The sequence below is a fragment of the Aspergillus pseudodeflectus genome (assembly GCF_044049435.1).
Source record: "Aspergillus pseudodeflectus strain CBS 756.74 chromosome Unknown BJX68scaffold_8, whole genome shotgun sequence".
In the NCBI taxonomy this organism is placed as follows: domain Eukaryota; kingdom Fungi; phylum Ascomycota; class Eurotiomycetes; order Eurotiales; family Aspergillaceae; genus Aspergillus; species Aspergillus pseudodeflectus.
The window spans coordinates 676,395-687,752 of record NW_027263784.1 but is presented as its reverse complement, the minus strand read 5'-3'; the positions used below and the strand labels follow the sequence as shown (position 1 = coordinate 687,752).

General features: G+C 51.5%; 4 protein-coding genes across 4 annotated transcripts; 1 reads left to right on the top strand and 3 right to left on the bottom strand.

The window, feature by feature from the left end:
- Positions 1-740: 740 nt before the first annotated feature.
- BJX68DRAFT_207329 (ferric reductase family protein) lies at positions 741-3,155 on the top strand. Its single transcript, XM_071037666.1, has 6 exons — positions 741-1,637; positions 1,692-1,753; positions 1,803-1,988; positions 2,035-2,434; positions 2,481-2,642; positions 2,689-3,155. The coding sequence occupies exons 1-6, from the start codon at positions 1,022-1,024 to the stop codon at positions 3,069-3,071; spliced, it is 1,809 nt and encodes a 602-aa protein (XP_070902482.1). The 5' UTR covers positions 741-1,021; the 3' UTR covers positions 3,072-3,155.
- On the bottom strand, positions 3,145-4,281 carry BJX68DRAFT_279650 (D-mandelate dehydrogenase-like dehydrogenase; the record flags this gene model as incomplete). Its single annotated transcript, XM_071048775.1, has 2 exons — positions 3,145-3,878; positions 3,963-4,281. 2 exons carry the CDS (start codon positions 4,279-4,281, stop codon positions 3,145-3,147), a joined length of 1,053 nt encoding a protein of 350 aa, XP_070902481.1.
- A 448-nt stretch (positions 4,282-4,729) lies between these two features.
- Positions 4,730-6,085, bottom strand: BJX68DRAFT_207239 (putative EF-hand calcium-binding domain protein). Its single transcript, XM_071037663.1, has 2 exons — positions 5,805-6,085; positions 4,730-5,723 (listed from the first exon to the last, which is right to left on the bottom strand). Exons 1-2 carry the CDS (start codon positions 5,863-5,865, stop codon positions 4,843-4,845), a joined length of 942 nt encoding a protein of 313 aa, XP_070902480.1. The 5' UTR covers positions 5,866-6,085; the 3' UTR covers positions 4,730-4,842.
- BJX68DRAFT_207248 (putative potassium/sodium P-type ATPase) lies at positions 6,057-9,669 on the bottom strand. Its single transcript, XM_071037664.1, has 4 exons — positions 9,346-9,669; positions 9,189-9,283; positions 7,216-9,142; positions 6,057-7,170 (listed from the first exon to the last, which is right to left on the bottom strand). Exons 1-4 carry the CDS (start codon positions 9,403-9,405, stop codon positions 6,307-6,309), a joined length of 2,946 nt encoding a protein of 981 aa, XP_070902479.1. The 5' UTR covers positions 9,406-9,669; the 3' UTR covers positions 6,057-6,306.
- Between the last annotated feature and the right edge of the window lie 1,689 nt (positions 9,670-11,358).

Here is an 11,358-nt window from a genome sequence, read left to right as displayed (position 1 = left end):
CGCTCTCTTGCAATAACACGGCCTGCTTTCTGTATGTATCTCAATAGCTGTCATAACATGGCCTTTGTCGAAGGACGAAGAGGTTACAATATCATCTTGTTACACTTGCGTCTAGGCATCACCAGCTTGCGAAGTAGTAAATCTCGGGGTTGATGACGTTTTTCAGAGCTCACCATCATACCGAAATTCCATCAGCTGATATGGACAACGCGTAATTGAGTCATCTCGTCCTGTCTGCCACGCATTTGCATGCTCCATGTCCCGTCTGTTGCAGCTTCGAGTCTTACGTCATGTCCAAATACAGGGGCTCGACTTCGATCTTGGAACCCTTTGACTTCCAGGGGAGTCAGGGGAGCGGGAATATCCTGGGTGAATGATTCGTCGTCGATAGATGTTCGCATCCCGTTTTCTGGGTCACCTGCAGCGACCCGGTTTCCGTTTCCGGAATGTGGTTTCATCCTCACCACCTCCAACGGAGACAGGGCCCCCGCGACCTTAGTCTCGTTCTGACACTCGACGTATGGTACCTTCAGATGACTGCTACCATTTTCGAGTGCTAGTTGCCCTCTCCATGGTTCTAGATCTCTGCATCGACCGCACCGAGATGACGCCCGCCCCGTCCCAAGGATAACAACATCCGCATTCTTCTAACCGTCCCCACATTCTTCTCGGTTGCAATCGCATGCCCGGTCTAGCCTTGATTTTTGCTAATACGTAGCGATCCCCACGGCCTGTGACTTATCCGGACTCACAATGGCTCTGGGATCAGGCTGGATGACGGCATCGCTGCGGTAGGCCGAGGAAAGCCACCAAACGTCACGACAAAGTGTCACCTGTATCCGGAATCACTCATCAGCTATATGTATCCGGAGATAGATTGAGCGTCGCTTTCTCCGGAAGTTGATCCTCTAGTGGCGTTCAATGAGTGACAGGGTGCAGCTTTTGCTGCCTTGGTCTTCCTATTCGAACAACATCCGCAACAACAACATCCGAACCGACGTTCGAATTCCGAGACAAAACCATGGGAGTCGACCTTCTAGATGATGGTGAGCAGCGCTCTCATCAAGTTCATCCGCCTATGAATATTGCGCTGGCGACGCCGCTATTTGTTCTTGCTGGAGCTATCGTGATCCTGTCTTTCGCGCGCTTTCTGATAAATCTGCAACACCGCCGACGACTTCGAGCGATCATTCGAGACGAAGATCAAGAGAAGTTCACGCAGAGAAGTGGCCTTATGGCCAGCCTCAACAAACATGTCTTTTATGCGCCGATACTATCCACTCGCCATAGTCGCGAATTCCGCCTCGGAAAAATTCACATGGGGACTGTGCCACTACGAATAGAGACCATACTATTGACAGGATACATTGGGGTAAACCTCGCCTTTTTTGTCTCTCTGATCGACTGGTGGAAGGATTACCAGGAAGTGTTATACCAGCTCAAGTACGCCGCTGGACATCTTGCGGTAATGAATACGCCTGGGCTGGTGTTGACCGCTGGCCGGAACAATCCCTTAATTCCTCTTTTGGGCACTCAATTTGATGCTTTCAATCTTATACATCGCTGGGTTGGTCGATTAGTGGTTGTCGGTTCGATCGTCCACGTTTCTTGTGTGGTGGTTGCGAGAGTTGCGGAAAGTAAGTCCTCTCTCTGGTTTTTAGCCCTAAGTGGGCTTTCTCTAACGTTAGCAGGTAGTATGCAGGAGACTGCAAATGCCATTTGGCATATCCCATTTTTTATCTATGGGATGGTGGTGAGTAGCTCTACGAGGGTGCTAGCTCATTGTCTAATCTACTCTTTAGGCCTTTATCGCATTCCTTCTCATCCTCATTCAATCCGTCTCGCCACTTCGACATGCTTTTTACGAAGTTTTCCTTCACCTACATATCCTCCTAGCAGTAGCCGCATTTGTGGGGCTATGGTATCATGTCCGTGGGCTCACCCAGCAATACGTGCTTCTTGCCACAATTGTTCTATGGGGATTAGAGGTGAGTTCCTGTTTGTGCTCACACTTCAGGCGACTAACCTCTCCAGAGGGCCGCTCGTCTACTCAGCCTCATCTGGCGCAACTGGGGTAAGCAACACACTGTTGCCAATGTTGAACTGCTTCCCGGAAATGTTGCTCGAGTGAATGTTGCCCTTGCTAGGACCTGGAAATTCAAGCCAGGACAGTACATGTACCTCTACGTTCCGAAGTTAGGGCTCTGGACTTCTCACCCGTTCTCAGTGGCTTGGACGGCTTCAGAGGAGAACACCATTGCAGACAAGAGAGACTCTAGCGACTCCTTCAACCTGCTGCTTGATGAAAAGCAGCGACCTACTGTGTCATTTCTCATCAAACGACGAGACGGCTTTACTTGCAAGCTTCTGCGTAAGGCCATGGATGCCGATGAACGCCAGTTTCGCGCAACTGCCTTTGCAGAGGGGCCATTTGGTACGTTAGCTGGTCTTATGGTTATTTCTACTCTGACTCTTCATAGGGGGACTTCACTCCCTATCTTCCTACGGAACTGTGCTCTTGGTAGCAGGTGGAATTGGGATCACTCACCCAATATCATACTTGCATGAGTTTGTAGAAGGATTCTCTGCGCGGACTATCGCCGTGCGGAAAATGAGCCTGATTTGGGTGATCCGGAGTCTCGGTATGTTCTTCTACTATTGTGCCAAGGTCAATTACTGACGATACAGACCACCTGTCTTGGATCCACCCCTGGATAGTATCTCTATTCGACCATCCCTCTCTACGCTGCAAGCCGCAGCACCCTTACCAGCCCCAAGGCCTCTCTCTATCTATCCAGATACATGTAACTGACGCTGAATCCAGCGGAGAGGAGTACATGTCTGACGAAAGCCCCTGGGCCTTGACTGCACCTCCAGGTGTAACAGTCAGTATTGGCTTTGGAAAGCCATGTTTCGGCCACATTGTAGAGACTGCAAAGAAGTCTCAAGTAGGGGCTATGGCTGTTAGTGTGTGCGGACCCGGTAAAATGGGCGATGATGTCCGACAGTCCGTCCGCATGGCGCAGGACTCCCGGACGGTAGACCTCTACGAAGAGACCTTCACCTGGTAGCTTTTGTTCTTGTCATCTAGCCTTGCGCATGTCATTTGTTGTTACGAATCAATTCATATATATGATAACTAGTCTATAACACACTCTTGGGCTTTATTAGATGCGCATTGACCGGCGTCAATGCCTTCCCCTTCAGTAAGAAGCTCTCTATATTCTCCATGGCCAATCTCTCAAAGCCAATGTGCGTATCCACCGTGCCTCCCGCATTGTGCGACATCATCATAACCTTTGGGTGACTCGCCAACCTCGGATGTACATACGGCTCATTCGCATGTACGTCCATGCCCACTCCACCAAGCAGGCCCTGATCCAGCGCCTCGACCAACGCCTCCTCATCAACCAACGACCCCCTCGCGATATTCACAAACCTTCCACCCCTCTTGAACTTCCCAAACTTCTCCCTCGTAAGCAAAGTCTGCCCCGCAAACGGCGTCGCAACAACAACACAATCCGCATCCCCCAACAGCCTATCCAGCTCCGGATAGAACACCGCATCAACGCTCTTCTCGACCTCCGCACTTTTCCTGAACAAATCATGGTAGAGAATCTTCATCCCCAGCGCCGCGTACACTTTCTTGGCAATCGTGTACCCGATTGCGCCGAGCCCGATAATCCCTAGTGAGTGACCGGAGGGGTTTCGGGCTGTGAGTGGGGAGTTTTGGTGTGCGTCGAGGAAGCGTTGCGGGTTTGCGCTGATGGCGGCGCTGTGCGACCAGGCGAGGTTGCGGAAGACGGCGAGGATGAGGAAGAGGGTCATGTCCGCGACGGATTCCGAGGAGGCGGCCGCGCCGTTGCAGTAGAGGATTCCTTTTCATGCCATATCATATCAGCAAGCACGTTCTCTTCAACCACCAAGTCAAGAGGCATGAGAACCAGGGAAGCTCTAAATACCATGCTCAGCAAAAACATCCACATCAACCCAGTCATACCCAGCGCCCGCACTCGCAACAATCTTCACGCTCTTGGGTAGAAGCTCAATGAGCTCGCGGTCCCACCGACCCATCTCCCCGCCGGTGTTCCAAAAAGGCCGGAAGATGGCGTCGAAGGAGCCCCATTTTCCTTCTCTAAGTGCTTCCTTGAAGGCGTCGCGCTGGCGGTCGGCGGTCTCGGGGCGGATGATTTCGAACTGCGATGAGAATCGAGCGTAGATGTCGTGGTTGTATTTGATCGGGTCGCCGATGTGCAGGATCCGGGGTTTGGGGGTCGGCATTTTGGTTCGTCTTTTGGGTTTTCAAGATGGGAACGGAATGGATTTGACAGTAATAGTGAGTTGTGTAATAAGATAAAATATGAGGCGGCAGATGTGGTGCTATACGGCGTGTTATTGTTTTTGATTCGGCCTATGTATACTTCGGTGCTCAATAGCCGTCGGTCAAAGACCGATGATTTGCCGAGTGCGGGAAATGAGATTTCTCGGATTGGATGCCGATGCGTTTTTGCTTTTAGGGGGGTTGAGCGGAGCTGGGGACCTTGCGTTGGACGAGGAGATGCTCTCCCGGGGTATTTATCACCGATTAGTTGGTTTCTTATATATGTAGAGCGCATGTTCAGGCTGGGACGGAGGATGTCTGGAGAACCCCGGAAAAGCTTCCGGGGCCGGGACTGGAGATCACTGTTTGTATAGGGGTGGAAAGGAACTCGTTATCCGATTCAGTCTCAATAATGCCCATTTTTATCATATCGCTAGACTTAACCAAGACTCCCAATTTGTATTCGTCTCGTCGAAAAACCGAAGCACCACCGCCAATAGATAATGATCACCAATTCGCCGTCACTCATCCTGCGCCTGCGCAGCCCTAACAGCCCACCTCACCAAGTCCGCAATCGCCCCACTAACAGCCTCAAACCTCGGAATCTCATGACCACCACCATGGTTATACACCTTGCGCCTTGACTTGACGCAAATCTCTGAAAGCTGAATCCCCGCCACATATCGTGGATCGCGCTCGCCGTAAATGTGCACTGTTGGAATCCCAATCTGCACGGGGCCGCGCATCTCGCGCCGAATCTCTTCTTCCTTGTTATATGTGAAGCCTGATGGGAGGCGTTGCGTGTCAAAAGGAGATAGTGGACCTGGAGAGGAATGAGCGAGGCCTGTCCAGCGGGCTGAACCCAAGGCGAGGATCGAGGTAGAGTCGGCCATTGAAGCTAGTGCGGCGCGCGAAGCCTGGTCGCGCGCTTTAGTGGCGTACGGGATGTGGAAGCCAATGTACTCCAGGATGGGGATTGGAGCGCCGCCGCAGATGAAAATTGCCGATTTGAAAGGGGGTGTTGCGGCCATGGCTTCAAGGTTATCGCTGTCGCTGGAACCGTTGGAAGATACTCTGTCGAGGGCAGTGAGTTGCGCTTGGTTGACCTCATGCAGGAGGAGCATGCTTGCTGCTAGCGCGGCGCCCTGGCTGAACGTCAGAACGAGATCGTAGGGCCCGCGCTCGGTGAGGATGGAGGAGAGCCAGGCATGTGTGTCGTGTATAGCCTCGATCGTGTAGCTGTTTGCTGATGTGGTACCGTTGGGCGGTGGTGTGTCTTGGACGTAAGAGTAGTATGGCGGTGGGTAGAAGAGGTCAATTCCCGGGGCGGGGGCGCAGGGGTACTGGCCGTCGACGAAGTCGAAGTCGAGGTTCAGATCTGTTAGTCTGGCGCGGATCGAGGCTTTGTTTTTTTGAGACCTGAAAGTCAGCTGGCCTGTCTTTTGTGTCTTTGTGTGAAGGTAAGCACGAATTAGGGGCTGACATGTTTGCGATTTGAAGATGGCCCCGCTAGTGCCTCGGCCATGAAGGCAGAGAACTTTCATGGTGGTTGTGGAATGGACGGAAGATAGCTGGGGCGCGGAGATGAGGGGGATGAAGATGTCTTAAGCATTCTATTGCGTGTGCTTGTCCCCTCCTTGCAGAGGCTGTCAGCCGCCAGACTGTCAAACGGAACGCAGCGATAAGGAGCGGTGACTGGGTGCTTTGTCGGAGGAATCCTGGTCATGCGCGCTGTGCTGCTATTCGGGGTCCGGGGCGATCCCATCTGATTTTTTGCAGGTTGTACAGGCCTGAATTGGAATAACATCATATGCGAATACACTAGTATCTAAAGAGTGAATTAGGTCGGTTTGCGGACTTTGATGTAGAGAAAAACCAAAAGCAAAAGCAAGGTTAGGCTGTGTTGAAACAACCGGTAGATAGCCCCTCGTCAAATCAGATGGCATGGTTGCGCATGCTTCCATCAGTTAAGCAGCAACAAGAAGCTACTTTTTCCCCTCCGTCACCACACTCGCATTCATGCTGGCATCAACGCTGGCATTGGCGCTCAGCGAAATCGAGGTCAGACCCCTGAGCCCAGCCCTCATCTCCGCATCCTCCATCGTCAGCGTGGCATTCTTCCCCGTGCCAATCCTGAATCGCCGCTTCACTGCCTTCCAGCTCTCGACCAGGGCGAGGTAAACCACCACACAGCCAAACACGATTCCCCAGTGCCAGCTGATACCGTGGTGCTTGAAGACGACGCGATTCACTTCAGGAAGGTAAATCACTGGGAAGGCGACCACGAAGCCGGCAATGACAGCCCAGAAAAGGAACTGGTTGCGCCAAACTGAGTGGAACACGGACAGCTTGCCCGGATTACGGTCCGGGTCAAGGTTGAAGAGTGACCGGGAGAAATGCTTGACTTCCCATGCGGTTATGAGTAATAAAAAGGTAAGCGTTGCGTATGTTGTAGCCCGCGCTTCGAAAACAGTCCCGCAGGTGTCGTTCCACCCTTCGTTGCAGTCACGTCCCATACTAGCGGTACCATTTCCGGCACCGTAGATAACAATCACAAAAGCTACTAGGCAAAGCGAGCCCATGAAGCTACCATAGACCATCTTGTCTGTGATGAGCTCCCGTGTGAAGACGCCCACCTTCAAGTCATGCGGTGGACGGTACATTATATCTGGCTGTGCTTCCTCCAAGCCTAGCCCTAAGGCGAGGAAAGACGAAGTGACCAGATTGGCCCAGAGAATTTCTAGAGGCGATAGAGGGAAAATTGAGTTATCTTCTTCATCCTTGAAAGCGAGCGCAATCAGAAGAAGAATAACCTGAGCAATGTTTGAGATCAACAAGTGCATCAGGAACTGGAACGGTTAGCAGTCGCCAACTGGCAAAAGAGTGAAGCTTGCCTTTTGAATATTGTCAAACAGTCTCCGCCCTTCTTCGACGGCTTTAACAATCGACGCAAAGTTGTCATCAGTCAGGACCATATCAGCTGCTTCTTTAGCGACATCGCTACCGTTCTTTCCCATGGCAATACCGACATCAGCTCGCTTCAAGGCGGGTGAGTCGTTTACGCCGTCACCGGTCATGACGCAGAACGCTCCACGTCGATGCATTGCCTCAACCATGCGAACCTTTGTGGTAGGGCTGCATCGTGCAATGACCAAGGGTAACTGTTCAATGGCATCCACATCGTCGTCCGACAGCCGATCGAATTCCTTTGCTGCCATGACTAGTTGACTCGACTTCGCATTCACAATAGGGTCAAGGATTCCCACTTCAGATGCGATCGCTGTCGCAGTTCGTATGTGGTCGCCAGTAAGCATATGAACCGTGATTCCTGCCATTTGGCACTTCCGGACTGCCGCTGCTGTTTCTAACCGTGGGGGGTCGTATAATCCCACCAAGCCAGCGAATCTCAGGTTGGACTCGGCCATCTTGCGGGGAGACACTTGAGATTCATCATCAAATGGCGTCTTTTTGTACGCAATGCAGAGCACGCGCAGACCTTCCCCGGCCAGTCTGTCTGCTGTTTCCTGGATAAGCTCTTTCTCTTGCTCAGTGATATCAAGACCAGCAATGAGCGCCTCTGGGGCTCCCTTGGAGTAGACCTCATTGACCTTGGCTTGATGGTTAGTATAAACAACCGTCATCCGTTTGATTGAAGAGTCGAAAGGGTACTCGGTATGAAGATTCAGGCCCCTGTGTCGGATGATCTCGGGTTTTTCACACCCAAAACGCATGGAGAAAACTCGTAGAGCAATTTCAGTAGGCTCCCCGACAGCAGTCCACTCGCCCTCACCGGCCTGAGTAGGCTCAGTGTCTGAAGCGACAGACTGCGCCTTGTTGTGCACGGTGGATAGATTGCAGAGTGAGAGGGCAGTGATAAATGTGTTCAAGGCACTGTCGTCTTGGACTTCTTTCGGATCACAATCCTTGTCGTCGAGCTGAACCAGACCACTTGTCGGGTCGAATGGGTTTGTGGTCTGGTGGACCGTCAAGGTACCAGTATCCGGTATCCAGGCAGTGCGCGCAACCATTTTACCTTGCGTCAGGGTACCGGTCTTGTCCGAGCAGATATTAGTAACACCGCCGACTGCTTCGAGACATTGCAGCTTTCGGACGATCACATTACCTCTCGCCATGGCTTTGGTGCCAACAGCGACAGTAATTGTGAGCACTGCAATAAGAGACTCTGGGACGACCGCCACAGCAACACAAATTCCGTAAATGAGGACTTCGCCTTGGACATCCCATTCGTTCACCGAAAAGACAATGATAGCGAGGAGGACTGCAAGTGCAAACAGGAGCAACGCAAACTTACTCAGTTTAACTTGCAGAGGTGTACCAACAAGACCAAGAATGTTCTTTACGGTAGCAAGGAAGCGGCGGAACAAGCGCACAACTAGGTTTGACCCATCGTGTTCTGCTTTATCCTGGAGTAGCTGTGCGATCTTTCCAACCTCCGTCATCATCCCTGTAGCGGTGACAACGCCAGTGGCTCGACCTTGAGTTGTGCTACACCCGGAGTACGCCATGTTGGTCCTATCTCCAATTGGGATATCACGAGCAGTCAGGGTAATGTATGGCGTCTTTGCTACGGGTAGAGATTCCCCGGTCAACAGTGCCTCGTCCATGGAGGCATTCATGCCATCAAACAATCTCATGTCTGCGGGAACAATGTCTCCAACGGCAAGTTGCACGATATCGCCAACCACAAGTGACTCGGCCTTTACAGAGGTAACATGTCCATCACGCAGTACCTTACATATTGGGGCGGATAACCGCTGTAAGGAGAGGATAGTCTGTTCCGCACGGTAATCCTGTACGAATCTATCAAAGTTTAGTAGGGCAGTATGCATGGGGTTATAATTCTTACCCTACGACGATATTAAGGAGGATCACTGCGGTAATCACTCCTCCTTCAATATAGTCGTTGATCCCGAAGGATACTCCCATGACGATGACCAAAATCTGGGGTAAAAGTTAACAACGTTAGGTCAGGTGGCTGCAAGATCTGGGGATTGAGATCATACTAGAGTTAAACTGTTCGAAACTTGTCTTAGGAGAATCTTCCATACGGATAGTCCTTCCATCTCCCTAACTGTGTTAGGCCCATCTCGCGCGAGGCGAGCGGCGGCTTCAGAGGTTGAGAGTCCATGACTTCAACGATTAGTGTTCTGATCCCTGAGGAAGTGCAGGAAACGTACTCAAGGTTGACATTGAGGATTCTTGAAAGGCTCGGGGGTTCGATAGTGTGAGCATAGTGCGTCGGGCTTGAGTGGTCAGATTCAAGGCAGCTGTTTGTCTCAATCTGCTGAGTCTCTTCTTTCGGTGATGCCTGGGGTTGCGAGTGCGCAGTCTTCTCGGTATCGATCGTGTCTTTTACATCTCCAGGATGATTATGGTCTTGTGAATTGTGCTCCCGTGAGTAAGCACATATAGGAGGCTCCGTCGATTCCTCGACATCAAGTGGAGATGTGTCTATGCCCATTCAATTAAAGTTGAGGTAACGGGGAAAGAGCTTGTGTGACGAGAGTGGCTTGAACGGCTCTGGGAAAAGACAAATAGATCCGAGTACCTCTAGGGCTGAGCGATCAAAGAAGAGGGGAGACCAGCAGCACAATGCTGATCAGGACTGGAAATGCCGGGGACGCCCTTTATACCCCGACAGGGGATCTTGGCTGGGAGCGGGGGATGGACAAGACCAGGCAGCATGAGGGGTTGCCATGCTTGCACCATTCACGTCCCAGAGCATTAATCGTACCTCAAGAAACTCGCGGAATCTGGATCACCATCTTGGCTGATTGCATCACTATCAGTATTCCAAGAATCACTTTGCATTTCAACCGTGAATCAAGCCACTAATGGCTTGGGTGTCAGATAGATTCGTCGAAGATTGGCTGGGACGAGTCTGGGGAACTGCTCAGCGGAGACCATGCCTCAGGCGATAAGTCGTGGTTCGTTCAGATTCGACACCATCATCATGTCACTACGCCTTTTCGAGAAGTGCGTATTGAGGGAAGGCAGCCAGTGAGCGTTTGGAATGGAGGATTCGACCCTGGTAGCCTACAGCACGTGAGCTTATGCAGCCACTCCCTCTTTCAAGATCTTCCCAAGGTTCAACACAGGAGAGCTGTCTCAAGGCGAGCAACATGATAGCCGTGTGCATGTTTCCAGCTTCTTTTCTCCTTTCTTACTGTCCTGGTTAAAAAGCAGCACTTTTTTCCCCTCATTTTTTGTGAATATCTGAGCTCACGCCGCCACACTCGCCCCTCGTCTCAGCCTGTGGCTGGGCATTTCTGGGCTTGAGTCGCTCGACCTCTCTAATACACCGACATCAAAGATGATCACTGCCTGGCCTATACCATGAATCGTGCAGTCCCACTCTTGCCCAGCTCTTTGCAATGTCCGCTTTCTTTGCGGCATTCGTGTGGCCAATAATGGTCAGACTCAGTCTTGGACAACCTCGCGGCCAAGACAACAATGCTGCAGCTTCACTGCCTCAGTGCCTCCCCGTTGTTGTCGCCTTGCCCGAACTCGGCATTTTCATGATACTATTCTGAAAGCTCCCAGCACAATTTATCCAGCCAATGGCGTATAAGCGAGGGCCTGGTCTTTCTTCGATTGACCCATTCTCTCGGCCGGCCTCGAGTTTCCAGTTCTTTTTTTAAGATAGATACTCTCCAAAATGAGGTGAAAGTTGTCCTCAATTTTTGTGTAGACAGCACTTTCATCTGCCAGTTATCCAAACTCTAAGCTGTCGATTGGTCATATGGTTCGGGTTTTCACTCTCTTGCATCATTATTTGTCCTCAAAACCCCCGCGTGGGTTTGACCTTTCAGAAGCCTGGCACCAACCGGCCGGCTACGAGGTCAACCACGAAAAGGCAGCCAGAGGAACAGCGGTTTGCTCGGAGCTTGAACTGATTTTTGAGCTTTCCATTGAGACTCGATACCACGCGTCTTGCCTTCCGTAATTCATATTCTCGGCGAGTTTGCTTGACGAGGGAATCCCACTCACTACGCCAAGCAACTGTGGCTATTTTT

Coding starts and splice junctions, on each gene's coding strand:
- BJX68DRAFT_207329 (XM_071037666.1), top strand. CDS start 1,022: ATGGGAGTCGACCTTCTAGATGATGGTGAGCAGCGCTCTCATCAAGTT. Junction 1,638..1,691: donor GGTTGCGAGAGTTGCGGAAA/GTAAGTCCTCTC, acceptor TAACGTTAGCAG/GTAGTATGCAGGAGACTGCA. Junction 1,989..2,034: donor TTGTTCTATGGGGATTAGAG/GTGAGTTCCTGT, acceptor TAACCTCTCCAG/AGGGCCGCTCGTCTACTCAG.
- BJX68DRAFT_207239 (XM_071037663.1), bottom strand. CDS start 5,865: ATGAAAGTTCTCTGCCTTCATGGCCGAGGCACTAGCGGGGCCATCTTC. Junction 5,724..5,804: donor CATCTTCAAATCGCAAACAT/GTCAGCCCCTAA, acceptor AAAAAAACAAAG/CCTCGATCCGCGCCAGACTA.
- BJX68DRAFT_207248 (XM_071037664.1), bottom strand. CDS start 9,405: ATGGAAGGACTATCCGTATGGAAGATTCTCCTAAGACAAGTTTCGAAC. Junction 9,284..9,345: donor TTTCGAACAGTTTAACTCTA/GTATGATCTCAA, acceptor CTTTTACCCCAG/ATTTTGGTCATCGTCATGGG. Junction 9,143..9,188: donor CTCCTTAATATCGTCGTAGG/GTAAGAATTATA, acceptor AAACTTTGATAG/ATTCGTACAGGATTACCGTG.